General features: G+C 53.6%; 1 protein-coding gene across 5 annotated transcripts in view; it reads left to right on the forward strand.

The window, feature by feature from the left end:
• TRIM29 (tripartite motif containing 29) overlaps window positions 1–17,904 on the forward strand; it is a 39,499-nt gene extending 21,595 nt beyond the window's left edge. For 2 of the 5 annotated variants that reach the window (XR_004270865.1, XR_004270864.1), the window contains 6 exons: window positions 142–234; window positions 2,438–2,536; window positions 3,695–3,796; window positions 5,308–5,384; window positions 8,265–8,656; window positions 17,893–17,904. Coding sequence is in view for 2 of the 5 variants with exons in the window: in XM_032285189.1 (XP_032141080.1) it covers window positions 142–234; window positions 2,438–2,536; window positions 3,695–3,796; window positions 5,308–5,384; window positions 8,265–8,327 (434 nt within the window). In the remaining 3 variants the exon portion in view is untranslated. Of the gene's footprint in view, window positions 1–141; window positions 235–2,437; window positions 2,537–3,694; window positions 3,797–5,307; window positions 5,385–8,264; window positions 9,447–17,892 lie in introns of those variants that run through there. The other 3 variants (XR_004270866.1, XM_032285189.1, XM_032285190.1) reach the window with 3 other exon arrangements.
• Window positions 17,905–27,857: the final 9,953 nt, after the last annotated feature.

The following is a 27,857-nucleotide window of genomic DNA, read 5'->3' on the forward strand; positions in this document are numbered from 1 at the left end:
ATGACCTTATGTCAGACCCAAAGGACCTCTCTCAGTGGTGGAATCCAGGTCCTGTGATGGGCGCTTGAGCCACTTTTGGGGGCAAGGAGTGCTGCATGACACCCTTTTGTGCAATGACAGCCCCCTTCATCTGCTTCACAGGCGGGACCCGGACATCGTACCAGCCCTCATCTCCTGGCCGCTTCACCAAGGAGACCACCCAGAAGAATTTCAACAATCTCTATGGCACCAAAGGTAGGTGGTGGCTCAGCTTGAGGCTGCACAGGGTTCACATGGGGCTGTACAGGCAGGAGGGGCATAGAAGTGGGGCCCTGGGGCATGGGGCTGGGTCTGCAATGTGGGATGAATGTGGGGAGCTGGGATGGGTGGGGGGCCCAGACACGGGTGGGGAGAGATCCTACCTGTGGAGTGTGAATTGTGTGTGGATACTTTTGTGGGGGACACTGTTAGTTAGGCTGGTGCCCCTGAAGATCCTTGAGTGCCTGTATTCTTCGATCCCTGAGGAAGGATCTGGGGAAACTGAGGCTGCGCAGCCACCTTGGGCGTAAGTGTGGGGACCCCTGCGCACAGCAAGTAACAGGGCATGAGGACCCACAGAAAATCTCTACTGATTTGTGTACTTCTGCAGTGAAAAGTCGTACAGTGGTTAAAACAAGTTAGTTTGGCTTGACTGGAAAGAAAGACATGGCAGGAAATGGGGCTGGCCTTGGAGCTCCAGGTAGGGAGGTGATCGAGCAGCACCTTAAGATCCAGGAGAGGTGAAATGGGGGTGGGGATGTGGCTGCCCCAGGGGAAGCTGCTCAGTTCAGGGTCTTCCTCTGCCCAGTGCTCTGAGGGGACCATTTGCCCAAGGGCAGGGCCATGCACTCAATGAGACCTGGTTCTGGGAGGCCCTGGTTCTGTCCTGGGGGCTCCTGGTTATGTGCCAGCCATGCATGGGGAGGAAGGGGACCAGGTCAGGCCCTGGCCCGGACATAGCACTGGAGGACTCTTCAGTGAGGACAAGACCCGTGGAGACTGGAGGGTCAGGGGCACCTGGAGGACAGAGCAATGCCTAGGCCTCTATGACCAGGACTGGATTCATAGCCGGGACCAGTGGCACCCCCTCTTCCACATATGCAGTAGACCGTGAGCACCTTGAGGACAGAGCTTATTTGTCCTGATCGGTGCTACAGCCCTAGGACTCAAAAGTAGGAGGGGGTCAGGCCAGGAAGCAGTTGTTGAGAGAGGCAAAAGGCACCAGTGAACAGGACAATGTGTCTGGCCTCGGGGAGCCCTGGGTGGGTGTGCTCACGGAGGGCTTGCTGCAGAGGCTGCCTGTGATCCCTATGGGGGGAGCTTTGCACTGGGGCCAGTGGCCAGCCCCAACCATCTCTGACCCCTGAGGCCAAAAGTCAGCCCCAGCCCTCCCCACAGGCAGCTGAGAGGTGAGCTTGACTAAGCAGGCCACTGATGCTTCAAGCCTGGTGGGGGGGTGTGCTGGAGAAGGGTGCGTCACCCACAGGGGCTCTGAGCCCCCCACTCCAATGCCCTCTGAGTGCTCTGGCTGCTCCTCCCACCCCCTCCCCATTGCCTCGTTTGGACTACAGGACATGCCTGCACATGGGCGTGTGTTAGCCTATTCAACTTGGCAACTATCAACTGCCTCTGTCCCCAGGTTTTAGGTGTTTGTATTTATTTGTTCATTGGTTCATGCATTCTATCCATCAACCATACAGTGAGCACCTTCCAGGAACCAGGCTCTGTGCCAGGCACCGGGTGTGATGCAGGGGCCAGACAGGCACATTCCCAGTTCGTGTGAGCTCTCTGCGGGAGGCAGACAATTGAGCAAGCAATTGCAACCCAGAGGGTAGCGGGTGCAGGACGATGTGGGGAGGGGGCTGAGGCACATGCAGACATCGGGAAGGTGCCATGTAGACTGACACTTGAAGACCCCACACATGAATCGCTGAGGGTGGGGAACAGCAGGAGTGTCCTAGGCAGAGGACAGGGTCTGGGCACACAGCCTGGGGCAGGAGAGAAGCTGGAGTGTCTCAGACAGCGGTGCTCAGCCTGGCTGGAACGTTCCGTGGTGGAGGGAGAGCAGACATGAAGCCAAGAAGTGGGAGATGGTGGGTGGTGGGGGTTGGGGGGAGCAGCTCACGACAGGGTTGGGGGGAGCAGCTCACAACAGAGTTGTGGGCTGCGCTTGGGACTTTGCGTCTTATTCTGAGGACAGCGGCCTTTAGCTAGGGCAGGGACCTGTCTACGCTTTATATTTTAGAAAGGTAACATTGGGGCAGAGGACAGGGGTGAGGTGTCACTGGGATCACAGAGTGGCATCTTGGCTTAAGTCGCGGCCAGTAGCTGGAGAGTCACCAACCTGGCTGTGTCCTGGTCGTGCCCCCTCCCCCGTGCCTGGCTGTGGGGGCCTGACAGCTCTTCTTTGCCTGGCCAGGTAACTACACTTCCCGGGTCTGGGAGTACTCCTCCAGCATTCAGAGCTCCGACAATGACCTGCCTGTTGTCCAAGGCAGCTCCTCCTTCTCCCTGAAAGGTGAGCTTGCCCATCCTGGCCCCCTGCTTTCCCTCGAAGCTGCCCGCACCTCCCAAGCCCTGCTTTGGTCTCTTCCCTGAGCCACTAGTTCCTCCCTCACCTCCTGGAGGAGAGAGCCCTGGCCCAAGAGCCCGGGGAGCCGCCGCCATGGTCTTCGCTGGAAACGAGGGCAGGGTAGGGGCTGGGCCACATCAGCGCTTCCCAGGGCTTGTTTCACTGCACACTAGTCTCTAATTACAGGCTGCAACAGCGGCTTTCAGTGGTCAGGACAGGGGGACACACTATACCCCCTGCACCCTGACCTCTCTTGTCCTAAATGTGCTGCTTCTACTGCAGAGTTTATTTAACTCCCAGCATTGGCTGGCTGTAGGGTCCTGTGGGCCTGGAGCACCCACCAGCATCCCGCAGAGCCAATCCTGCAGGCGCCCCTTTGGGAAAGGCAGGACCAGACCACCTCTAAGGCCCCCAAGACTGATCCTCCTTTCCTGCACCCTGTCCCCCGCCTGCCTGCGGTGCTCTCCAGCACTCTGACAAAGCAGAGTGGTCGATGCCTCCTGTCTCCTGGGGCTGGGGGTATCCCGAAGGGGCAGGCTTGAACCAGACCCCAGCTATGGGCCCAGGTCCTCATGTACCTCCTGAAAGATCCCAGGGACAGCGCTAATGGCTGTGGTGGGAGTAACCCTGTCTCTCTTCTGGCATCCCAAACATCTGGCCTGGAAGTCAAGATCAGCAAATTGAGTCGGCTCCGGAGAAGGAAGGGCTATGCAGGGCAAAGAGACCCCTGAGCAGTGGCCTCTGAGGCCTCATCACTCATCTGTCGCTTCCAGCCCAAGGACCTAGACTATACCCAGGGCAGGGATTCTCAGAGCTGCCAGCAAGGTGAAAGAGACAGGAATATGAGCGGAGGTTCCCAGCTTGCAGGACCCTGGGCATGTCCTAGCCCTCATCTGGGCCTGGGGAGCTCCAGGACTTGCCTTGGCTTGTTTGGTTCCTAGCAGGTGCCTCTCTGCTCTCTGGTCAAGCCTGGACCACAGAGCACCTGGCAGGGGAGGTGGCCGCCCTCAGGCATGATTCAGAGCAACCCCCAGAGTGAGGTATGGGTCCTTCTGGCCCCTCCTGGGACCAGCACCGTGCCGCTAATGCCTCTCTCTCTCCCAGCAGGCACTGGGAAAACCCCCTATCAGTTCACCAGCTTGGGACAGGCCACTGCAGAGTTTTCCAAACCACTGGGTCGCAGTGGGCTGTCTAAAAATAATCCCGGTACCTGCCCATTTCCCATGCCTCCCCTATTCTCTCCCACAGCGGGGCAGGTGGGACATCCTTGGGGGGCTCTCTGCCACTTCTAGGGTATGCTGGTCCCTTGTCCCAAGAGCTCCCTGGAGAGGGATGCATGGCCCCACCTGCCATCCTAGCACACTCTGTATCTGGACTTCTGCCTGCTTCACAAGGCGGGTCTCTTGGGCCACCCTGACCCCACCCCTGTTTCCATTCTCCCTTCTCTCATGGCTGGCATGGGATTTTCTTTCTGGGAACGGAGAGGTGAGACCTGAATTCTCCTCTTAATCTCCACTCAGGACCCCTGGAATCCCCTCTTTCCAAGGCTGCCCCCACCCCCAGATGCAGGAAGAGACCCAGGTTCTTTGCTCTGTCTCCTCCCACTCCTCCTTGCTGAGTGCCAACCTGGGAAGGGCCAGCCCAGCTGGCAGCCTGGCAGTGCTCATCATGGCCTGATCTGCTCATCCTTGCTTAGAGTAAGGCAGAACAGGGGCTTCCTCAAGGCAGGCTGCAGCCTCTCTCTGGACAAATCGGGCCCAGGACAGAACCTGCTTATTTCTTGAGGGCCTCAGCGTCCAGATCATGGCCTGTGTCTTCCCAGGCACACCGCCTGTCGCTGCAGGCTGATGGCTGACACTGAGAGGGCCTTCATTGTCTATGAACCAGAGCTCCTTACTGGTCTGTCTGGGCTGAGGCTGAGGGGGTCATGGCGGCCCCGCCCTACACTAGCACCTTTGCAACCAAGCTCAGAGAGCGCACCTGCTCCGGGCTTCTAGGGCTTGCTATCCTAAACCTGGGAGGCCACAGATAAATTCCTGCCCCTCTCTAGGCCATAGTCTCTGGCTAGTGAAACAGGGGAGAGGCCGCAGAGCTGGTGGGAAAACATGAATATGGGTTTTGGAGTCTGGCAGCACTTGGTTTCAAACCCCGACTGCTGCTTATAAGCTGTACAACTCAGGCAAACTGCTGAGCTCATAGAAATGGGGGCCAGGCTCAATGAGAAGACATCTGCAAAGTCCCTTGCGCAGTGCTTGGCACAGGTGGGGCTCAGTGAATGGGAAGCATCGTCCAAACAGTACAGGGGAGTCCAAGTGAGCACCTCCTGCCAGGAGGCTCTAGCAGGCCATGGTTATGTGTGGCTCTCCTGGGCTCTGGGAAGGGAAGGGCCTGTGGTGTGAACCTCTGGGGTGGGTGGGTGGGTGGAAATCCCTGCAGAACAGCGTGATGCTGAACTGGATGTGGGGGCAACACTCCCCTGCTGCCTGGCCCAGCCCACCTGGCCGGCTCCTCCTCCTTCTGTCTGCTTTGCTGCTTCCTCCCTTCGGCCAGCCTCCCCAGGCACCCTGGCTGCTGCACGCCTCTTCAGACGGCTGCATTTGGTAACGGGCTGGATGATGCTTGGTGGTCACTTTGGAGAAGGCAGCTGTGCTGCTTGGCCCCAGGGGCCCCTGACCAGCAGCCCTGCTCCCTTTGACCTGAGTCTCTTGTCTTCCCAGGCTTTCCCTCCCTCATGCGGAGCCAGAGCCCCAAGGCTCAGCCCCAGACTTGGAAATCTGGCAAGCAGACCATGCTGGTAAGGGAAGTGCTGCCGGGAGAGCCCAGGCAGGTCCAGAGACCTGGGCACTGAAGGGGGCTCCCTGGGGGGAACAGATTCCAGGGCCTGTGGGAGGGTGATGACTTCTCTGGGTCAGCAGGTAGAGGAGAAGAAGGGAGCAGTGGCCTGAATACCTGCACACAGCAGAGAGTAGTAAGGACCCAGGGCTAACGGGCAGGTGACTGGCCAAGCACACACTGTCTGGACCTCAGTTTTCTGATCTATAAAGTGGGCAGCCTTGGTTTTTTTATTTGGCAAATGCTTGTTGGACGCCTATGCTAGTGGAATGACAGCTTGGGTTCTGCCAGCTCTGGGACTGTAAAACAGCCCAGCAGGAGAACAGGCCTCCTAGAGATGGGTCCCACCTCCCTGGGGGCAGTTCTACACTTCTGACAGCATAGAGGCCATTGGTGTGATAGTGTGGGGGTGAAGGGGGACTGGAAAGTTGGGAATAGATATATTTAGGGTCAATATCTAATGGCCCTAGGCCAGGCATATCAGAAGAACGGCATGACAGGGAAGTATGGCTTTGGGGTCCAGGCCATCTGCAGATGGTGGGGTCCTGGATGAGTTAGATACCCTTTCTGAGACTATTTCTTGCTTTTTATAATGTGGTGACTGAGATGATCCCCAATACCCATTAGATCTGATGTACCTGACCCTGACTGAGACCTCAGTGATTGGGGACTATGGTTCACAGGCAGAGCCCCCATGTGCCTGAATGCCTTGCTCCTGAAGGTCCATTCTAGACCCTGCTGCAGGAGTCGGCCAGCTGCCGTGGCATGTGGGTGGCATCAGGAGCTCTGCTAGAACCAGGGCCGGAGCCCCTGGCTCTTGCTGTCCTTGTAATTGGAGGTCAGAGCAGGGGAGGTGATTTGCCCGGGACCACAAAGAGTGGCTGGGGCTGGTTTACTTGGAGAGAATCTTTAATTGCTGGCGATGGGAGCTAAGTGATCGTGTGTGTGATTTGGAGCCAGGCCCAGGGGCATTGCAACAGCAGGACTGCGAAAAGCAGATATGGGGAGGAAAAGGAAGGTTTCTGTTCTAGACTCCGTCCTTCCCCTCCCTACCACATACTTTTTCCATTCTCTCAGAGCCTATGGCCCTGAAGAGAAGGCTCATCAGCACTTTGAGGCCCCCAGCAGGGCAGGGTTCTGGTGTCCAGCAAGCACCCAGCGCTAGGAGAGTGGAGGCGGGTGCTGGGGTGCAGAGACGCTGAGCTGAGAGCCAGTTTCCCTGGGGGCTTGCCCAAGTCGTCCATTCACTTGCTGCATGACCTTGCGTGAGGAAGAATGATTCCTTTGTGCCTCAGTTTTCCCATCTGTAATTAGGATGATTTCCTAGCTCTTCCAGCTGCCACATGTGCTGTGACCTCAAGCCAGGGAGAGGAAGGGAGGGTTGGGGGAGCACTCTGCCCAGATGCCATAGGGCCGTATTCCTGCCCACCTACACTCCGGGCTTTTAACCAGACAATGCCATTCATCGACCTGCAATCCATATTATTGACCCGGCCTTTCTCAAAGAAAGGCTTCAGCCATTTCCAAATCTATTAACTTTGCCCTGTGAACTGCTTGGGGTCCAGGCTGACCCCCAGGGTCAGGAGACCTGGATCCAGGCTCTGCTCTGCCATTGAGTAGCTGTTCTTTCCCCTCCCTGGGCTCAGTTTCTTCCTGTGTTTAATAGGTGGTCTAAGCAAGGACTGAGCATCCCACAGGCCCATGAGTCCTGCTGTGGACCAGACATAGGCAAGGAGCTGACCAGGAGGTGCCAGTTCCCTGGCAGAGAGGGCCAAGGGCAATGCACCCTTGGGGTGTGTGTATGAGGGGCAGATGGTGTCTCCTGTATTGGGATCCATGGGGCATGTGGGTGGGCTCAGCCTCCGACCCAGCTCAGGGACAAATCCTCTTCCTGAGACCCTCTGAGGGCTGACTGTGTTTGCATGCGTGAGCAGGAGCTAAGCCGTGCTCTTCCACTCCATCCTGGAGGGCTGCCTCCTCACGGCCCTGATGAAGTGATCAGGGCGGGGGTGGGGCATGCTGATTTCATGAATTACTGAGAGATATGATATACGGAGAAGGCCAGGAGAGCTGGCACTGGGCTCTCTCTCCAGAGATGCTCCCTGAATACCAATGGCCAGAGGAGGAGGAACAGGACGAGGGAGGCAAAGGGCTGGGGGGAGCCTGGGACCGTGTTGGGCTAGGGCAGTTGTTCACCCTCTCTGCACCCCCTCTTTATGTGGAGAGAGCCGAAGAAAACCCTGAATGCCCTTGCTGTAAGAGAAGCGATGCCGAGAACTGGGAGCTGGGGGTGTGGGTTTTGGGGGCAGCCTGCTGGGGCTTGGATTCCAGCGCCTTGCTTACCAGCTGAGTGACCTTGGGCAAGTTGCCTAGCCTCTCTGTGCCTTGGTTTGCTCAACTATAAAATGAATATGATAATAGTAATCTATTTAATTGGGTGGTTGTAAAAATTAAATGAGTACATCACATACAGCCCTCGGCACAGTGCTGTGAAGTTCTGTGGAGTAGAAAGTGCTGTGTGAATAGCAGCTGCGGTGGCACTGGAGGGACCTCTTGGGCTGTGGAGAGAAAGTTCCACCAGTGTGATGGGGGGGCTGAGGTTCAAGCTCACCCACTACTATGGGAATGGGCTCTAATTAGGATTTGAGCCTGAAAATCCTGACATTAGGGACCAGCCTCTGATCACAGGGTAGGTAGGTCTTGCAGGTCAGGCCAGAAGACCTCTAGAATTGTTGGGGCTTGGACCACTGCTGCTTCCTGGGGGCAGGTTAGGGCAGGGTGGGTCTAGCTAGCAGGCTCACCTGTTGTCTGGCCTCTCTGACCACTCTTGTTTCCCCCACAGTCTCACTACCGGCCATTCTATGTCAACAAAGGCAACGGGATTGGATCCAACGAAGCCCCATGAGCTCTTGGCAGAAGGAACGCGGCACCGCACCCCTGCTCTTCCTTCCGACCCTGCTGCTCTTGCCTTCTAAGCTACTGTGCTAGTCTGGGTGGGAGGGAGCCAGGTCCTGCACCTGCCCTCTGCAGCCCTCCGCCAGCCTCTCGGGGCAGTCCTGGCCTCTCCAACTTCCTCACTGGCCACACTCCATTCAGATCCCTTTCCTGCCTTGTGACCTCAGATGGTCACCATCATTCCTGTGCTCAGAGGCCAACCCAGCACAGGGGTGAGATAGGTGGGGTCTACCCTAAGCCACCACCCTCCTCCTCTCGGGCTGGATCTGGGGGCTGGCAGTGAGTACCCACATGGTATCAGCCTGCCTTTCCTGCTCACACCCTGCTGTCTCCAGGCCTAGTGACCCTTCTCTCCAAGGCTCCTTCCCCCAGTGTTGTCCGTAGGTGCCTGGACAGCACAGCCACCCATCTCCCATTCACATGGCTCACCTCCTGCTTCCCAGAGGACTGGTTCTGCGTACCCTCTCTGCTCCTAGCTATCAATGTCCAGTGCGGCACCACCTGCAGCCCTCGGTCACTGCAGAGGGAAACCTCTCAGTGTCTTGACATCGACTTACCCAGGCAGTGGGTCTCCGCCACATCCACTTTGAGTCTCTGGGCCCTGGAAGGTGGTCTCTCCTGACTGACAGAATGACCTTAGCCAAGATATTCCTCTCTTCCCTCTGCTGGGATAAAGAATTCTTCCGACATGATATAATCTACCCATGAAAATAGCTACAAGCTCAGCCACCATTCACCAGCTACTATACCATTTGCCTACAGAATTTCACAAAGTTTATAATTTGGCATTCTTTCTGGCGATGGAGAATGTGGCTGGGCTGGCCGCAAAGGGTGCCTCAGCCACTGCCCCGTCAGAGACTGCCTCCTTCTTCTGATTACCCTCCATGTGGTGTATCAGGATCCCAGGGCTTGGAGAGGAGACAAAATGAGGAGCGCGTGGTAGGGACGTCTCTCGTCTCAACAGCCCCAGGCCTATGGGGGCTCTGGGGGGATGGGCCAGCTTGCAGGGGTTGGGGAGGGAGACATTCAGCTTGGGCTTTCCCCTTTGGAATAAATCATTGATCCATCACTTCTCTTGCATTGAATGACTGTTTCCCTGAGTGTCCCCAGAGGAACAGGATGCAGTTCTTCTGAACGCACTTTTCTCCTCTGATGAGTGCATGGTCATCTTCCTGCTCTCCTCTTGCAGACGTGGCTCCTTTGAATCTCCCCTGATCTCCGCCACCCTGTCTGGGACACGGGTGCGGTGCAGGAGCCTGGGCCTTAGGGAGGCAGGGCTTAGCTAACAATGAACACAGTGAGAACAACAGTAGGGTGTGGGCCTAGGGATATGCTGAATACCTTGTGCCATGCTCAGACCTTCTGGCCAGCCCACTCCAGAGTCCCCAGGGAGAGAAGGGCCTGGGAGTGGCTGGGAACCTGTAATCCCAAGCACTCTGGTGCTCACACTCAGGCTGGAGTGGAAACCCACTGGAGGCTTCAGACCTGAGGGTCTTCTCAGTGCACAGAGGGGCTTCTGGGCAGAGGAACTCACCACTCAGGCTAGCAGGAGAGCCAGGTTCCTGATGGTACTGTCCTGGGCTTAGGGGATGGAGGAAAGGAAGAAGAACTTTCTGTCCCTGGAAACCTAGAGAGACCTGGAAGGACAGCCACGGAAGGCTTCCTGGAAGAGTTGAGCATGCCAGGAGCAGGCATGGTGGTAAAGAGGGAAGAGGGTGCCAAATAACCACGTTCTTTTCTCTGATGTGGCAGGGATATCTGGGCCCCTCTGTTCTCACTGTTCTTCCTAACTCTGCTCCCCACCAGGGGCCAGATGACATCAGGGGAGCAGCCCCTCTGTCCTGGTAAAAGTCCCTAAGCAAGCTGGCCACTGGTCCACTGTGGAGGGACAACTCTCTTCCCTCCTCCTCTCTACCCTGCTGGGCCAGGGAGCTTTAGGAGCCAAGCGGCCAGGCTTTCCAGGAAGAGGATCTTGTGAATGAGAAAGGAAGGGAGAAATGGCTGAGAAGAGAGAGAAGGAGACAGGAGGGCAAGGGTGAGAAAGGAAAGGAGGGAGAAGGGACCAAGTGTGTCCATGGAAGGCCTCCAAGCACTGTCAGGAATGGAGACCACAGGTTGGACCCGCATGCTTTGGCCACCTGTGTGGTACTTCCCCTTGGGAGCTGGGACCACAGAGTGTCCCTGGGGTTAGTTGCTGCTCCCCACAGCCCTCTGCCCCAGGTGCTGGTTCCCTCAAACAATGTCTTCTGAGAAAAACACCTATCGGGTGCCCTGGCAAGTCCATCTCTGTGGGCACCAGTGCCCTGCAGCCCCCTGGCTCTTCTGAGGACCCTGGGGTTGTGATGGTAATAAGGGTCCACCCCTGGGCCCCAGAGATGGCTGCCTGTCCCATGCCTGGGCCGCACCAGGGCCGCACCTGCGGCACAGAGGCTGGCTGGCGGGAGGCTGGGAAGACTGCTGTGTCAGGAGGCCCAGGGCTATGCTGGGAGCCGGACGAGGACGAGCATCACACTCTCCCCATCAATCCCCATCAGGTCCATTAGTGTCTGAGCTGTGATTATAAAGCAATCGGGAAAACCCTTTCTTCCCATTCTTGAGACTGCCTGTCTCCAGTGTGAATGAGAATAGGACTACTCCAGGCCCCAAGGGGCTCAGGGGAGGGGAGAGAAAGGAGGGAAGCAAGACTCCATGTCCACTTCTGTTCCTCTCAGACCCAGGGCAGAGTCCTGGCCCATGCTCCCCCGTCTCTTGCTCTCTCTCGGCTCTGGGCGATGGGCGATTCTCAGAGGTGTGGGTAGCCTGCTGGCAGACGAAGGATGATGGAGGCAGCGCAGGGGCTCAGGAGGGAGCTCTGGCTGGGTAGTTGGGAGCCCTGAGTCTCATCCAGGCTCTGTCGCTTGGCTATGTGATCTGGGCAAACTGCTTTCCCTTTCTGGGCCTGACCTTCTCCATTTACAAAATGAGATGTCTTCACTGGATCATTTCTGGAGTTCTTTCCCAGCTCCAATAGCCTGTGAGGTGGAGACCACGGCAAGGAGAATTGGAAGGGACAGGAAGCTTCAGCTTGGTCCCAGGTTCCCAGGGTGGGAATCTACCATCAGCTCTGGGCTGAGAGCAAGGCAGTTTGGACCCTCAAATCCCCAAGGCTCCCTGAACCCAGCCCCGCAGCCTCTCCTTTCCTTTAGACCCTGTCAGGGCCATGGGTCCCCATCTGAGAAGCCTTCTCTGTTCAGGAGAGAGGAAGGCTGGAGTCCCAGGAGCTTCTGAGCTCTGCTCTGGGCCTCAGGACTTGGTGATAGGAGGGGTTATTCCATCATGTTATCCTAGAGCAGTGCTTGGCACATGGGCCGGCCCTGGAGACTAAGAAGCAGGTAACTGGGAAGAGAAAGTGGCAGAGGAAGATGCAAAAATCAAAAGGGCAGCAGGAAGTCGTCCAATGAGGGGTGCCGGGGACATTTCATTGTGTGGGGATCTGGGGCATGGGCTTCCGAGGGCAGCTTGCGGAGCTAGACCCACACTGCCAGGGCCACAATCCCAGCTGCACTGCCCAGCAGCTGTAAGACCAGGGGAAAGCTGCCCACTCTGAGCTTCAGGGGGAATAATATTTTAAAGGACTTGTGAACAACAAAAAACTGTGCGAAGTACCTGGCTTAGCAAAGGCCCAGCCGTTGAGAGGTTATACTATTATTATTGTGGAATGAGCAACAATGACAATGACGACATTTCAACCTGGGATGAAGCATGATTTTCCCTCTTTCTTGGCCTTCTGCACTTGGCGGAGAGTCACAGCGGGGAAGCTGCTGGGCCCAGCCCTAGGACCCACACCAGGGCTCCTGCAGTTCTGGGGTACGGCCGGCAGGTGACAGCATTTCACTGCAGTGAATGGGCGCCAAGCTCCCGCCCCAGCCTGGGCCGTCAGGACTGGGTCCCAGGGTCCTTCCACGAGGTAAGCCTCTCTCTCTCCTCCTTCCCCCACTTCTGCATTAGTGGACTAGACCCTTCTGTCCCAGCCTGTAGACTGTGTGACTCCAGGACAGCAGCCTCCTTGTCTGAGTAGGTGATAGGGGCTTACCGCTCACCCCACCAGAGCTTGCCTGAGCCGGCATGGAATTCTGCAGAAGGGGCAAGCTCCCCTTATATGGGCACCACCTTTTGGTTCCCTCTGCAGGTGGCTGGCCTGTGGAAGAGGCTGGGTGGGCACAGCAGGCTCAGTTCTGCAGCTCCCAAAGGGGGTTTGCATGGGTCGGACAGGGCTCTACCTAAGGCTGCTCTTGGTGAAGAGAGAGGCAGAAAGGCAGAGTCCTCAAAGTCCAAGGGGGAGGGAACTGCAGAGCTGCTTGACTCTTGTCCCCCTCCGATGTTCAGCTACGACATGGGGACCTTTGTCCCTGCCCCCTGATGGACCATGGAGAGAGGTCAGAAGGGTCACAGGTGGGGGGCCCCAGGAATGCCTGTCCAGAAGGCCTGGGGCTGGTCGGCTGAGGCAGGGCCAGCTCAGGTCCCAGCCCCCTTTCCCACCAAACCCTCAAATCACCTCCCAAGAGTGACCCAGGCAGTTTTATCTTTCTGAGTATTGACTATTAAGTTTGAAAATGAACTGTTGTTCAGTCACAGAAACAAGGGAGATAAACACTAATTGCTTGGTGAATGTGCCAACTCCTGGGTCCTAATTCTTCACCTTGCCAAGGCAGAGGCTAAGAAGAGGCAAAGGAGTATGGAGGGGGTGAGGAGCCTTAGGAACCGACAAGCTCTCTTGCAAGAAGATGTGGCGGTGGGTGGTTGACCTCACCCCAGGGGATGAGGTTGGTGCCTGTGATCCCTGGAGTTCCTCAGGAAGGACGGAGCCAGGTGAGGGAGGGAGGAGAGGTCTTTGGCTGGGCTCATTGTTACCGATACATTCATCGCAAATGGACATGTAATGTGTTTCCTAGAGGTTGGCCCTGGTTAGCGAATTCTGCATTTCTCTGAGGTTGGTCCCATTATCATGCTAAGATCCTCAACTGGCTGAATTGAGGGGCTGCAAGCCCTGTTACTGATTGGTAACTTGCAGGATTTGGATTTAGCTGTGGAAGGTGAAGCCCTGAGAGCCTGTCTGAGAAGGACTAGCCATATTCTCTGAGGGATGAGGTGCAGGTCTTTGATGGTTCAGGTGTGGACCTGCTTGGAGTGGGGACTGGACTAGGTCACCTGAGCCCAAGACTGGGGGCATTGCATAGGCCCAGGGGAGAGAGAGGAGCACAGATATCTGATGAGGAGCAGGAATGGAGACGTGGCTGCGGGGAGGCCTTCATTCATTCAGATCTTTGTGTCGGACCAAGATCTAAGCACAAGATACAGGAGACACAAGCTGCTGCTCTTCGTGAACTTGCAGGACTGGGCCTGTGAGCTGATCCAGAAGGGGACTGGAGCATGCAGAGCCCATCACAGGGTGATGAGGGGGTGTGTCCCTTGGGGAGACGACAGCTGTGCGGAGAGTGGGTTGAGAAGATCTGGGAGGGCCAGAGGGATCTGACTTGGAGCGTGAGTTCTGCGTGTGTGAAAAAGGCAGGGTTGGATCATGCAGGGCTTATAGGGGCTGAGCTTTACCATAAACACAGTGGCCACCTCTGTGGGAGGGTGAGTAATCAGATCAGTGCTTTAAGAAGAGGGCTCAGGAATGAACGAGGTGAAGCAAGAGTGGAGGCCCAGGTGCGCTATGTGCTTGGCTCAAAACATTGTTGACAGGACCAACAGGTGGCAGGTGGAGACGCTAGTGGCATTGCAGGTGCAGGAGCAAGCAAAGATACAGGCAGGGGGTGCAGAGGACACATGGGTTTAGGACACGGCTGAGAGCTGAGGGCCAGTTGGTGGAGGAGGCGAGTTGGAGAGCAGGTCCTGGTTGCAGAAGCACTAATGCCAGAGAGGGAGGCGGCAGCACAGCTGCCATGGGCTGAGGGGGAGGGATCTGCCGTGGGGTGAGTGTGGAAGCAGGGAAGGCTCTTGGGGGTGACACAGCTCCAGAGATCGCCCTGTCTGTGCCTCTGTGAGGGAGACAGTGTGCCAGCCTGTACTTGAATCCTGACTTGGCTGGGTCAGTAGAAGAAGCTACTTACATTTCCTTACCCTCAGTTTTCTCATCTGCGGAATGGGGCTAACCGTAGTGACCGCATGGGTTTGTATGACGATCAAAGGAAGGAAGGCAAGCAAGTGTCACCACAGGGCTTGGTGCATCATCACTTGATAAATAGGTGCCCGATGCAAGGTGGAGAGGAGGACAGAGGGTCCTTTCCCTGCCTCGGGCTGCTCTTCTCTGACTGCCGCCTTTGTTGGTGGTGGTGTTGGTGGAATCCAATCCCTGCTATTTCAGGGAGGGTCTGCTTAGCTCCTCAAGGCCACCTGGCTCTGGTTCCTGGGTCCCTCCTTCCCTAGTGGGCATGCAGCCACGGATCTCTGGGCTGTGTCTGGCAAGAAAGCCAGACTGCAGGAGGAGTGGAGGCTAACGTTTCTCCTCCCAGTGGCAGACCGGCCGCTACATGCATGGGTGGCCGGGGTAATTAATTTACACATTTTATCCTGCTTAAACTAATAAGCTTCTCTAGCTTCCTCCACTGAGCCCAAGCCTTTGAGCTGGGCCTGCCAGAAACATTATCCTGGCCCCTGGGAAGGCTGATGGGCCTTGTAGTTGCCCTGTGGGCTTGGGCCAAAGTTCCCAGGCCCCGTGTCCACACCTCTGAAGCTGCCTATTTTGGCCGCTCCTAGCCTGTTGGTCCAGGTATGCCACAGAGGCATCTTAAGATGCTAATCAAGACTGCACACCCCGTCAGAAAAGCAGGACTTGGGGGCCCATCCTTCCAGCCCGATGCCCTGCAGCCTCTAAAGTAGCAGGGCCTGGCTCAAAGGTCCCCTCCCTGCAGCAAGAAAGAAGTCTTTAAGAACGGTTGTGGAGTGAAGACAGTGACGTGCAAATAACATGTATGATAGCTGCTATTTTCTTAAGAAAAGGAAAAACACACATCCACATTTGTTTACATGAGGATTGAGCCTCCTGGATGGGTGTACAAGGGACTGGCTGTTCCTAGGGAGGAGCTGGAGAGCTGCAAGGCAGGTGGAGGGAGACTTTTCCCCTGGACCCTTTTGTACCTCTTGAGTCTTGAAGGCTGTGGAAGTATCACACGTTCAAAATGCATCAACTGTTGGAAAATAAATACAAACTGATGATGGAAACCCCATCTGTGCAGCACATGTTATTGGGTGCCCCTTTATGCCTGGGAGTAAGGGTGTGAGTGGGCAGGTCATGATCACACCTTTCAAAAGAGTGAGGGGAGAGGAAGAGGGGTACATCTGTGATTATAAGAATCACTGGTGAATTCAATGCCAGAGGAAGCCTGGAGTCCTCTCGGCTCACAGAGGAATCTAAGTGGGTAGTTAGAAAGGGCTCCCTGGAGGAGGAGATTTTTGAGCTGTTATGAAGGTAGCACAAGAGTTGACTGATGGAGAAGGGAGGGGAGGGTTGGATGAGATTGAAGTGTGGGTTTCTATTCTGACTGCCAAAACCTGCAGTGGCTTTCGGCATTGGACTTTCCATTCATAACAGAGGAAACCTTCGTTCAGGGAGCCAGGCAGGAAAGTAGTTCCAGCCCCTAGAATTTCAGCCTTCACCTGCCCCTCTGAAGCCTCCATAGGCACTCTAGTTCTGTGGCTGCTCCTACCCAGAGAGGTGCTCTCGCTAGCTGAGGACAGCAGGCCTGCCCCTTCCGGCTGCTTCCCCTACTTATGGATGCGTCTTGTATGCTCTGATTCCAAATCCTGCAGGATTTAATATCCACTCTGTAATCTACTGGCACCAATAGGCATTATCTAACTAAACCTTAAATTGAAAATGCTAGGCTTCTATTTTCCCCACGCTGTCGGGAGAAGTTGGGGCTCTCTTGGTCCAATGTAATTTACTCTTGCACTAATTAAAGTGCGTCACTATGCAGTCCTCAAAGGCACGCAGCCTGCCCCAGACAAGGAATGCAGCCGGAGTGGACGAGGCAAAGCAGGGGCTTGGGCTGGCCAATCCAGGGCTGCAAGATGGCTCCTGCGTCCATCCCAAGTGCCTCTCACTTTAATGCCATTTCATTTCCTGAGAGACGGAGAGTTCACTTGCTGTAATATTCATTCATTCATTCATTCATTCACTCACTCATTCATTCCCTCCCTCCTTCCTGCATTTATTAGGCTTTCAAGGCAGGCACAGAAATAAAAGCTGCTAAACATATGGTCAGACTCTTCTCTCCAGCCGTTCCTCCAGTGCTGTGAGGGTTCACAGGACACAGGTTCCCAGGCCACACCAGCTCACAGAGGAACCCAGGGATGGGGAGCAAGCATAGCTAATGCTACAGATACTTCCTTTCACCTAACATTATTTAAACAACTCTTTTTAAAAATGAAATTTCTTATTTTGAGATCACTGTAGATTCACTTGCAATTGTAAGAAATAATAGAGATCCAGTGTGCCCTTTGCCCAGTTTCCCCCAATATTAACATCTTGCAAAACTGCAGCACAAGATCATGACCAGGAAATTGATGTTGACAAGATACAGACTGTTCTATCACCACAGGATCTCTCTTGTTGTCCCCTCATAGGCACCTTCCCCCTTTCCCTTCTTTTCTGACCCCTGGCTATGATGAATCTCCATTTCAATAATTTTGTCATTTTAAGAACGTCACGGAATCATTTAACCTTTTGGGATAGGCTTGAATAACTCATTTAATTCTCCTAACAACCTGATGAGCAAGGTCAGCATCAGTGTCCTCATTTTACAGAAATACAAGTTGAGGCCAGGGCAGTGAAGTAACTTGCAGAGTCAGAAAACCAGGCTCTCGAGTCTCTCCCATGTAACACTGACTTTCAGGCACTGCTTGGACTGATGGCCCTCGTTGAATTCCCTCTGCCTCCAAAATACAGCTGGGGGTCCTGGCTCTGGAATGCTGAGGTTTCAGTCCCGGAGGCTAGAGAGGGCAGTCCCAGCCTGTCCTGTCCAGCCTGAACTTTCAAGTGCAGGTCACGGTGCAGGGGCCCAGAGAGAATGCTTCCTGGAGACAGAGGTGAAGCTCTAGCTGTCTGCAAGGGTTGGCCGGGACTTGGTGCTCCATTCTGCCTCAATGCGGGTGGTGGAGGCTCATACAGTGACGTGCTCCTTCTCCCCAATGCTCTCTAAGGATGTCCAGGCCTCACAGCCTGGAATTGGAGTCTCAGATACTGTGGTCAGGTCAGCTACGGGGCCACGACGGGTCAGCCCTGAAGTAGTGTCACTTGTAGAGCTAACCAAGCATGAGATTGCTCAGATGGCTGGAACAAGCGAGTCCCCTGTGCACCCCCACTCCTGTCAGCCAGCCACAGGCTCCTTTAGCTCCCACCTAGGTCCTGTTCTTGTCATAATATGACCCGGCGCTGATAGGGTCACAAAGCCAGTATCCATGGGTCCTGCTCACTGTTGACAAGGGCCTCATCTCCCAGTGGGAAATCTCAGTTCCTGGTCCCTGGGGAGGAGGTCTGCCTCTCACTGCATCCAGTGGGAGAGTCTGAATAGACAGACCTGTGGCAGGTGGGCGCTCTTAGTCTCATCCAGGGGGTGACATGGGCCAGGGCTGGGGCTCTGCCTGTGTATATGAGTGGGGGATGGGAGAGGACTTCTGTATACTAGAGTTGGAGTCAGCGGCATTGGCCCTGCCCCCTGGGCATCAGGAATTCTCTAAGGGGCAGAACCAGGGCCAATGGGAAGGAGTTATGATGGGGGATGGGTGGTTTTTGCCCAACTACAGTGAGATTTTTACAGTAACTAGAAGAATCCAACAGCAGAGCGAGCTTCTTTGTGGGACAGCGAGGTCCCCATCAGTGAAGGCGTTCATTCATTTATTTAATACACATTTGTTGCCTACCTGGGCTCTTGGCACTAGAGTTCCACAGATGTGGGTTCAAGTCCCAGTTCTGCCACTTACAATTCCATGATCCACAGTGAATTCCCTGTGCCTCAGTTGCCTCACTTGTAACCAGGAGTAATAACAGTTCTTTACCTACCTCAGTGGGAAGGCTGAACAACTCCAAGCTCCATGCTTCACACAGGTCAACACACGGAGCCTTGAATGTACCATTTCACAGGTGTTATTACCTTTTCTGCAAGTGAGTTAAATAACACATTCTCCATTACTAAATGTCTGAATGGGAAATTAAGTCTAATCCAGCCTTATTCTAGAGCCATTACCTTCCCTCTGAACCATGAGGCTGGGCTCAGTTAGGTACTCAATTCTGAGCTGTGGGACTTGTATCTAGAATATATAAAGAACACTTACAACTCAATAAAAAAGACAAATAACCCAATTAGAAGATGGGCAAGGGATCTGAATATACATTTCTCCACGGAAGGTATACAAATGACGGAAAAGCAAATGAAAAGATGCTCCATGTCATCCGGCATCAGGGAAATACAAATCAAAACCGCAAGGAAATGCCAGTTCACACATAGCAAGACGGGGATAACCAGACAGACAATAGCCAGCATGAGGCTGTGGGGAAACCGGAGCCCTCAGACACGGCTGTGTGGGAGTATAAAATGGGGCATCCATGCTGGGACACAGCCTGGCGGTTCCTCAGATGGCTAAACAGAGAGTCGCCATATGACCTAGCAATTTCATTCCTAGACTGATGCTCCAGAGAAGTGAAAACATACATCCACGTAAAACTTGTACAGAAATGCTCAGAGCAGCATTCTTGATAATAGCCAGAAAGAGGAAGCAACCAAAATGCTCATCAACTAGGGAGTGGATAAACCAAATATGGTCTATTCATACAATGGGATATTATTCGGCCATACCTAGAAAGAAATGAAGGACTGATACATGCTACAACATGAATTAACCTCGAAAACATTCGGATAAGTTGCCGGGTGCGGTGGCACGTGCCTGTAGTCCCAGCTGCTCCCGAGACTGAGGTGGGAGGATCACTTGATCCCAGGAGCTCAAGGCCACAGTGCGCTACAGTGGCCTGTGAGTATCCATGTACTCAAGCCTGGGCAATATAGCAAGGCCCCATCTCTAAAGAAATAAAAATAAGTAATAAAATGTATAAAACAAGATTTAAAACTTATTTCATTTACTACATAATTCAATTTATATGAAAGTCCAGAATAAAGAAATTCGTTGAGAGAGAAGGTAGAGTGGTGTTTGCTTAGGGTTGGGGGCTGGGGTGTGGGGCAGGAGAATTGAGGAGTGATACTTAAATGGTAGGGGGTTTCTTTTTGAGATAATGAAAATGTTCTAAAATCGGCTGTGGTTATGGTTGCACATATTTGTGAATATGCTAAAAACCATTGAATTTTATAAATTAAATGAGTGAATTGTATGGTATGTAAATTTTATTTCAACAAAGCTGTTAAAAAGAAAGAGAAATAAACCCATAAAAACATGATGATGCACACCCGTAGTCCCAGCTACTCGGGAGGCTGAGGCAGGAGGCTCACTTAGCCCAGGAGTTCAAGACCAACCCAGGCAACATAGCGAGACACCTACCTTGGAAAAAAACATCTGAGGCTGTGAGAGAAGTGGGCAAGGTGTGGGTGGAGATGGAGTCTGGAGAATCTTAGCACACAGGTGCAGGGAGATGATGAGGATGGGTGATCTTGCTCAGGAAGAGTTTCCCAAGTTGGAAGATGGATGGAACCTGGAGGAATGCCTTCTTGGGGAATAGGCACTGCTTGGGTGTGCCCCTGGGTGGCGTGGGGGAGAGGATGCTGCACCAGTGTCCTCTGGCAGCACTCACAGCCCAGCAGGAGCGGGCACATTAGTGTTGGGGTGGGGGAATTCTGCTCATGGCTGGACAGGTGCCCCACCAACCTGCCACACCACCCATGTGATCCCATGGAGATGAACAGCACTTGGCCCACTCTGTGTCTTCCAGGAACAAAGTTTTGGAGGCAGCAGAGCCAGGTCTGGACCTGGGTGGTTACCACCTCTCTGGCCTTGGTCTCTATATCAATGGTACAAAGATGGCAGTTTCTCCCTCACTGTGTCGCCCTGCGTGAAAGTGGAAGCTGTGTCAAAAGCACACAGTGAGAGTTCAGATGGGGGCCAGAATCCATTTCAGCCGGCCTTGGTCTTCACACCATCTGTGGGTAGATGAGCACCATTACTATTCCCATTCCACAGATAAAGAAACACAGAGGCTATGTGTATTGGCGACTTTCTAAAGGACACGCTGTGAACAGGGATCGGACAGGACCCTGCCCCAGATGTGTGCCCACCATGCCATCCTTGTTCCCTACCACCTGGTAACTGAGCAGGCCTGGAAAAGTGCTGCCAACAAATGACTTCATTTCTCCTTTAGGACAAATTTCTGCATGTGTAGGGCTGGTGGTATTCTTCTCATCTTATGGGTGAGAAAAACTGAGTCAAGGGACACACCTGAGATCCCACTGCTGATAGCGACAGGCCAGCACTGTAACTTTCCTTCATTCAAACCTGGTAGCCATATGACTCAAGTGAGGGAAAGGTCAGGGCACCCCTGCCTCCCACTGGACTTAGAGCAGCCACACCCATGATCCTGGAGCCTCCTGGACTCCGAGACGCAGTAGATCAAAGGCCTGGAGATAAAAGTGGAGACGTAGGTAGGTACTGTGGATGGGGAGGACACGCAGGCTGGGGTATGGGTCTGGGAGCTTGCAGACTCCGTGCCACTGCCTGCAAGGCCAGTGTGGGTGACCAGGAGTGACTGGACGCTCTACCTCTCCCGGAGGCTGCTGTGGGATGAAGGAAACTGGAGCTTCTCTGCCCAGGGAAGGTGGCTGCATTTCAAGCGGGAATCGTACAAGCACTCTTGATAAACAGCAGGTAGCTCCACTCCCAGCAGCTAACAGGATTAATCTAAATGCACACAGATGCAGCTGGGCAAAATCAAAACACAGAACCCAGGCTAAATTATACCACTTAACTGGAGCCCTCAGAGCCTCGGGGTTTGTCACTTGACTGGCGCCCACCGAGGGGTGGGGACGTGGGAGGAAGCCGTGTGTGCTGATGCTCGCTTTTGAGGGGTCAGGGAAGCCCAGCTGCAGCATGGGGGTCAAGGGTGCCCCAGAGCTGGGCTGCAGGACCAGGCAAGGGGAGTCAGGGAGGACAGGCATTCACGCTGCCATGGCGGGGAGCAGGGCTGTCTCTGAGGGCTTGTGGTGGCAGGTGGGGTGGAAAGCCTAGAAGGCAGCGGCAGTTTCCTGCTCTGGGAAAGTGGGAGAGGCCTTCAAGTGCTCCTGCTGACTCCCACTCACACTCCATCACCCCCGTCCTGTGAAGGGTCCCATCCCAGGGATGTTCACAGGGAGGAGAGAAGCTGGGGCTTTGGGTAGCTCTGGCATCCTGGGGCTTGTTATGGCCTCCACAGGGAAAAAGAGAGGGAACACCACACCCAGACAGCTGCAGTCCCCCTGGCTCCACCCATTGTCAGCTGCTTTTACAGTTGAGGACACTGAGGCAGAGCCAGTTTTCAGGTCATGCCCTTTGCTCTGTCCCAAGCTTCCTCCCAAATTGAGGCTCTGGTGAGAAACAAGTTCTCTGCCCTGCACCTGCCTCCAGCTCCGGTCAGTTCCACCCAAGATCCCGGCAGAGCCTCGTTCCTCCCCAGGGCCCAGGGCCTTCATCTGTGGGGTCTTCCATGAACATCTGTGGGGCCAGCCACTGTGGGCTGGAAGGCCTTAAGGAAGACCCTCTCTGGGAAAAAGAGAGTGGTCATGGGAATCACTTCCTGGGTCCCTCAAATGGGGTGAGAACTCGGGGTTCACCATTGTCACCTCTTGGCCTCCAGAGTGACCAGCAAGCCAGTGGGCGGCCCCTTTTACCTTGAACCCCAGGAATGATGGTAACAATTGCTAATGTTTACTGAGCACTTTTTCACAACTAGGACCTTAGCTAAGTCCTTTGAATCCACGATCTCCTCATATGCACCCAGCACCTTTAGGAGCGGAGCACTGATTTTGGCACGATCTCCATTATACTACGGAGGTATGGAGGTCACACTCTGGGAGCCAAACCTGGACCCCAAAGTCCTATGATGTCACTCTCCCAGGATTCACTCCATCCCCAGACCCTTTAGGAAGGGGTAATGGGAAGGGAACAGGCAGTGTCCGGAATCATAAGAGTTGAGCTCAGGTTCCTGCTCCTTCCCACTGGCTGATTCTATGGCCTGGGGAGCAGAGGGACCCTTTACTCTTTGAACCTGAAATTCCTGGTTTGTAAAACAAACACAGAGAAAAATCTTCGCGTTACCTGCACTATTGCATTGTGGGAATCAAATGAGAAAAATATATGACCGTGGTTTTCATGCTGTGAGGCGCCTCATAAATGTGAGTTATTACACCATGCCCCAGAGCAGGCATGCTCCTGGCTCCATGTGATTTTTTTTGTTGTTGTTGTTAAAACTGTTAGGAACGATAATTACTTAATAATGATCCTATTCCTAATCCATACACCTCTGCATGGGGACGTCAATGTCCTTGGCATTGAGACACAATTGATCTCTGCACAGGGCCCAAGAGCAGGAACAGTGCTCCCCATCTTGCAGTGGGGTAAACAGGCCTCCAGCAAGAGCAAAGGGATGCCCAGAGTTCCCTAGCTCTCCAGGGTGACGTTCTGGGCTCAGAATCTGGGATGGGAGCCTTTCCCCTCCTGCTGCAAGGGCTCCCAGGCCACCCTGAGAGTGATTTATGGCAGGAATCTGCAGTGAGTGCTGTGTCAGCACTCCCAGCTCCCACCTTCCCGCTCTGTCTCTGCCCCCCTTTACCTGCCTTCCCCCCCGCCCCACCCGTTTCTCCTGAGCTGCCACTCATCTCCCACGGCTCTGTCTTCTCTGGTTGCCCCTAGGCTGATTGGAGCCTAATTTCAGCTCTTTTCTGGGCTGAGGAACTGACGATGAGCTGTCGGTAGCGGCTGGGGAATTTGAAGCGGGAGGCTGATGGTGGAAAGCGGGGAGGGAGGAGTCCCTGTCCTGCGTCCCAGGGGATCAGCCCTGAGGCCCTTCAGGTCCTCTTTCTGGAAAGAGGCCAAAGGGTACCAAGACAGAAAGGCCAAATCACCTCTTTGCATTTGTGTGATCTGTGTATGGCAGAACCTGCATTTGAGCGTAGGTCTGTGGAATGCCCAGGCCCATGTGTGTGTCCTGCATCCAGGATGACTGAAGCCTGGCACCAGGGTTGTGGGCAGAGTTGCCCTCCAGGGCCATGCAGACCCCTTCACGGAGATCCTGGGGCTTTGCCACAGCATCTCAGATTCCAAGACCCACCGGGAAGGAAATCGGGGGGGAGTATGCAGGCCAGAAGGGCAGGAGCAGACGTCGGAGCCTCCTCCTTGAGCTTTGATCAGGGCTAGTAAGGCATAAGACCAAGCCTTCTGGGGAGGCATTAAACAGAGCCTGTGAGTGGGCACTGCTCCACTGGCCAGGCAAACACCATGCTACCAGATAGTGAAAACCAAACAGTCAAATATTAAATTTATGAAAGCCATGGATTTATTGAATTGCTAACTCATTTTTTAACATGCATAAAATGGAAACTCAGAGAGGCTCTTTAAGTTGCCCAAGGTAACACAGTATCCTCCTGGCACAGAAGCTAGGGTGTGGGTCGCTCTCTGGCCAGTTGCTGGCTATGCTTTCCCTCCTGCCTCACCCCTTGCAGCATTCAGAACCCCAGAGGCTGCTCTGCCCTTGGCTTCTGGGTTGGGTCAAATTCAGAGTGACCACACTCAAGGCCACTGCTCGGCCTCCCTCCTTGGCTGCTCAGGGCCATGTGCTGTTCCTCCTTCTGTATCCAGGACCCGAGTGGCCTGGGGAGGCTGGCGAGGGCCTGAAATCGCTATCATAACTCTTGTTTTTGGGACCAGAGGGTCAAGAAACCCTTGGTTCAAGACACCAGAGGGTCTTGTTTCAAAGGACCAGAAGGTACTTTGAAGGCACTGGTGGGTACAGAAGGAGCTTGGGGAGCTGGAACAGGATGCTGAGATTTAAGCAGGTACAGAATGGGAGGGGCGGCTGTGATCTTTGGACCACCAGCCCGTGCCTCTCAACCCCTCTCTGGGCCTTTCCCTACATTCAGGGGCAGTGAAACACCCGGGCACTGGGCCAGCAAGGCCCGGAGACTCCTCCTGACTCTCCGAGGCTGGGTCCTCCTGCGCTGACTCTGACAAGCCCAGCCGAGGAGGCAGGCACTGGCAGACTTTCATCCTGTGGACAAACCTGTTATTTCCGTTGATTTACAGCTAATTTGTTAGTCAAACACAGCCTATGCAACATGGGTGTGGTTGCTTCTCCCTAAAGATCCACCAAGATCCCGTTCTGAGAGGCTGGCCCAGGCAGTCTGTGGGAACGGAGGGTGGTGATGTGGGCCTGCGATGGGGTGTGCCTCACACCCAGGAATGCCCATCAACCCTCACTGCCCCCATATGAAGCTGCTTCCTCTGACTGTCCTGGATTTCCACCATGGCACCCCCATCACCCCATACCCATACCTTAAGGCCACCCTTGCTCTAGGACATCAGCTGCTGGGTACCTTGGGCATCTCACCTCACCCCTCTGAACTTGGTTTGCCCATTTTTTGGTAGAGGTAGCTTCCTGATCTCTGAATGAGGAAGATGGGTAATTTTCATACTAGTCAGGGGGGTATTAGAGCGGGATTTTATGGGCTCACGAGAGTCAAGCATTATATGTTCAGTGATTTTGTGAGCTCGTTGATAAACATAGCCATTATTAGAAATTAAATTATATAAACTACAATAAATAAGTTATATTAAACATCAAGGTAATAAATACTCAAAACTCATTACTTCCTAATTATTTTACTACATTTTGCTATTGACTCTGGAGATTTTTTCCATCTCTGATATCTTCCTGGCGGAGAGGCTGTGATGCCACACCAGGAAGCATCTCTTCCCAGTGCCACACTCAATGATGTCAGCTTCAAATAAGCCAGCGTGGAAAGATTCATAGCATGGAATTGACAAAGTCTATAAATCAGGGTTTCATTCATTGTTCTGTTATTTATCCAGACTTTAAAAAGCCGTGGAGACGCTGGGCACGGTAGTTCACACCTGTAATCTCAGCACTTTGGGAGGCCAAGATGGAGGGATCACCTGAGGTCAGGAGTTTGTGACCAGCCTGGCTAATATGGTAAAACCCTGTCTCTACCAAAACTACAAAAATTAGCCGGGTGTGGTGGTGCATGCCTGTAATCCTACTCTGGAGACCCAGGCAGGAGAATTGCTCTAACCCAGGAGGCGGAAGTTGCAGTGAGCTGAGATCACAACCCTGCACTCCAGCCTGGGTGACAAAGAGAGATGCTATCTCAAAAAAAAAAAAAAAAGTGATGGAGAATATCTTAATGATGCAGATTAAACGTAAAAGTGTGCAGTGTCTATGGCTGTTACACATCAATGAAAAATGGGGAAATACACTTGCAGTAAGTGAAAACTAATGTCTGATGCCACAAAGAAGTCACTCACATCATTGACAAACAAGGGAAGTTTCAACAAATAGTTTTGTCATTTCTCGTTTTTTTTTTTTTTTTGAGATGGAGTTTTGCTCTTGTTGCCCAGGCTGGAGTGCAATGGTGCCATCTTGGCTCACTGCAACCTCCTCTTTCTGAGTTCAAGTGATTTTCCTGCCTCAGCCTCCTGAGTAGCTGGAATTACAGGTGCTGGCCACCACAACCAGCTAATTTTTTTTGTTGTTGTTTGTATTTTTAGTAGAGACAGGGCCTCACCATGTTATCTGGGCTGGTCTCGAACTCCTGGCCTCATGATCCGTCCACCTCGGCCCCCCAAAGTGCTGGGATTACAGGTGTGAGCCACTGCACCTGGCCCTTTTCAGTTTTCTTTTTTTTTTTTTTTTAAACTGTTAATGTAAATGAAAATATCAACCAACATTCATGTGGGAATTACACTGGTTTGTCAATTGCGATCATCAGCTGGCTACAAACACGGGAGTTCTGTAAAAATCAACTAAAGCATTCTGTGAGAATCAGTTGTTTACGTGGAATTTATGATAAAGGATAGTATACATTTTATTATTATTACTAAGATATATGCCACACATTCTTTTTTTTTTTTTCTTTTTTCTTTTTTTAGATGGTGTCTTGCTCTGACACCAGGCTGGAGTGCAGTGGTGCAACCTCAGCTCACTGCAACCTCCGATCCTGGTTCAAGTGGTTCTTTCGCCTCAGCCTCCTGAGTAGCTGGGGCTATAGGCATGCCACCACGCCTGGCTAATTTTTGTATTTTTTAATAGAGAAGGGGCTTCACCGTGTTGGTCAGATGGTCTCAATCTCTTTACCTTGTGATCTGCCCGCCTTGGCCTCCCAAAGTGCTGGGATTACAGGCGTAAGCCACCGCACCCGGCTGCCACACATTCTTTAGACCAGTAAAATTAAACACATACATACACATATTTTTCCCAGAGAGCCAGTTGTTAAAGATTTACCAGCACACCACTGACTGTGCTCATGGGAGAGGCCATTATCCTCCTCCTTTTGAGCCCCTGCTTCAGCTCTAGAACTTGTATGGTGTCATCAGCCCTTAATAGCTCATCCAGATATTGGGGAAGGAGATAGCACCTGTCCTTCTCATCATCCTTTCCAGCCCCCACCAGGGCAAGACTATTCCTGGCTGTAAGTAGGCATTTCCCCCTAGGGCCCCAGCAAAGAAAGTGTCTTTAGGATACTTCGCTGGGCAGACAGCAGAAGGGCTCAGAAACCTGGAACTTGCCTGCAAAGTTCAGGGGCATCTCCACCTTTGCCTGATTCCATCCAGATTCTGAGCCCTGGCGTCATGTTGGTTGGAGGCACTATGCCCTCTGGTCTGGATTTTGACAGGAGCCTCCTAACTGGCCTCCCTGCTTCTATTCTTGCCCTCTTTATGTGTTCTCCACATGTTCCCAGAGGGATTCTTTTATTTTTTATTTAAAAAATTGTTTATTATTTTTTTAAATGGAGATGAGGTCTCACTCTGTTGCCCAGGATGGAGTGCAGTGGTGCAATCATGGTTCATTGTAGTCTCCTACTCCTGGGCTCAAGTGATCCTCCCGCCTCAGCCTCCTGAGTAGCTGGGACCACAGGCATGCACCACCATGCTCGGTTTCAGAGGGATTCTTCTAAAACCTAAATCAGATTGTGCCACTCCTCTGCAAAAGCCCCCGTGGGCATCCCCAGTGTGATGCAGCCTCGGGCTACCTGGTCTCCATCTCTCAGGGCTCTGCCCTTCTCTGCTCCCTCTCTGTAGCAGCCACACTGGCCTCTGTGATTCCAGGCATCTCCTCTCTCAAAGCCTTTGCTCTGGCTGTGCCCTCTGTCTGGGATGATCTTCGCCCAAATACTGGCATGGCTCACTCCCTCACCTCCTTCAAATCTGTACTCATATATCACCTCCCTACAGAGGCCTTCCTCAATTCCCTTCAACACTATCCCCGCCCCCAACCCCGACGCACCTAATCACC

This window comes from Sapajus apella, unplaced genomic scaffold (assembly GCF_009761245.1).
Source record: "Sapajus apella isolate SASKATOON/1434 unplaced genomic scaffold, GSC_monkey_1.0 scaffold16, whole genome shotgun sequence".
Lineage (NCBI taxonomy): Eukaryota > Metazoa > Chordata > Mammalia > Primates > Cebidae > Sapajus > Sapajus apella.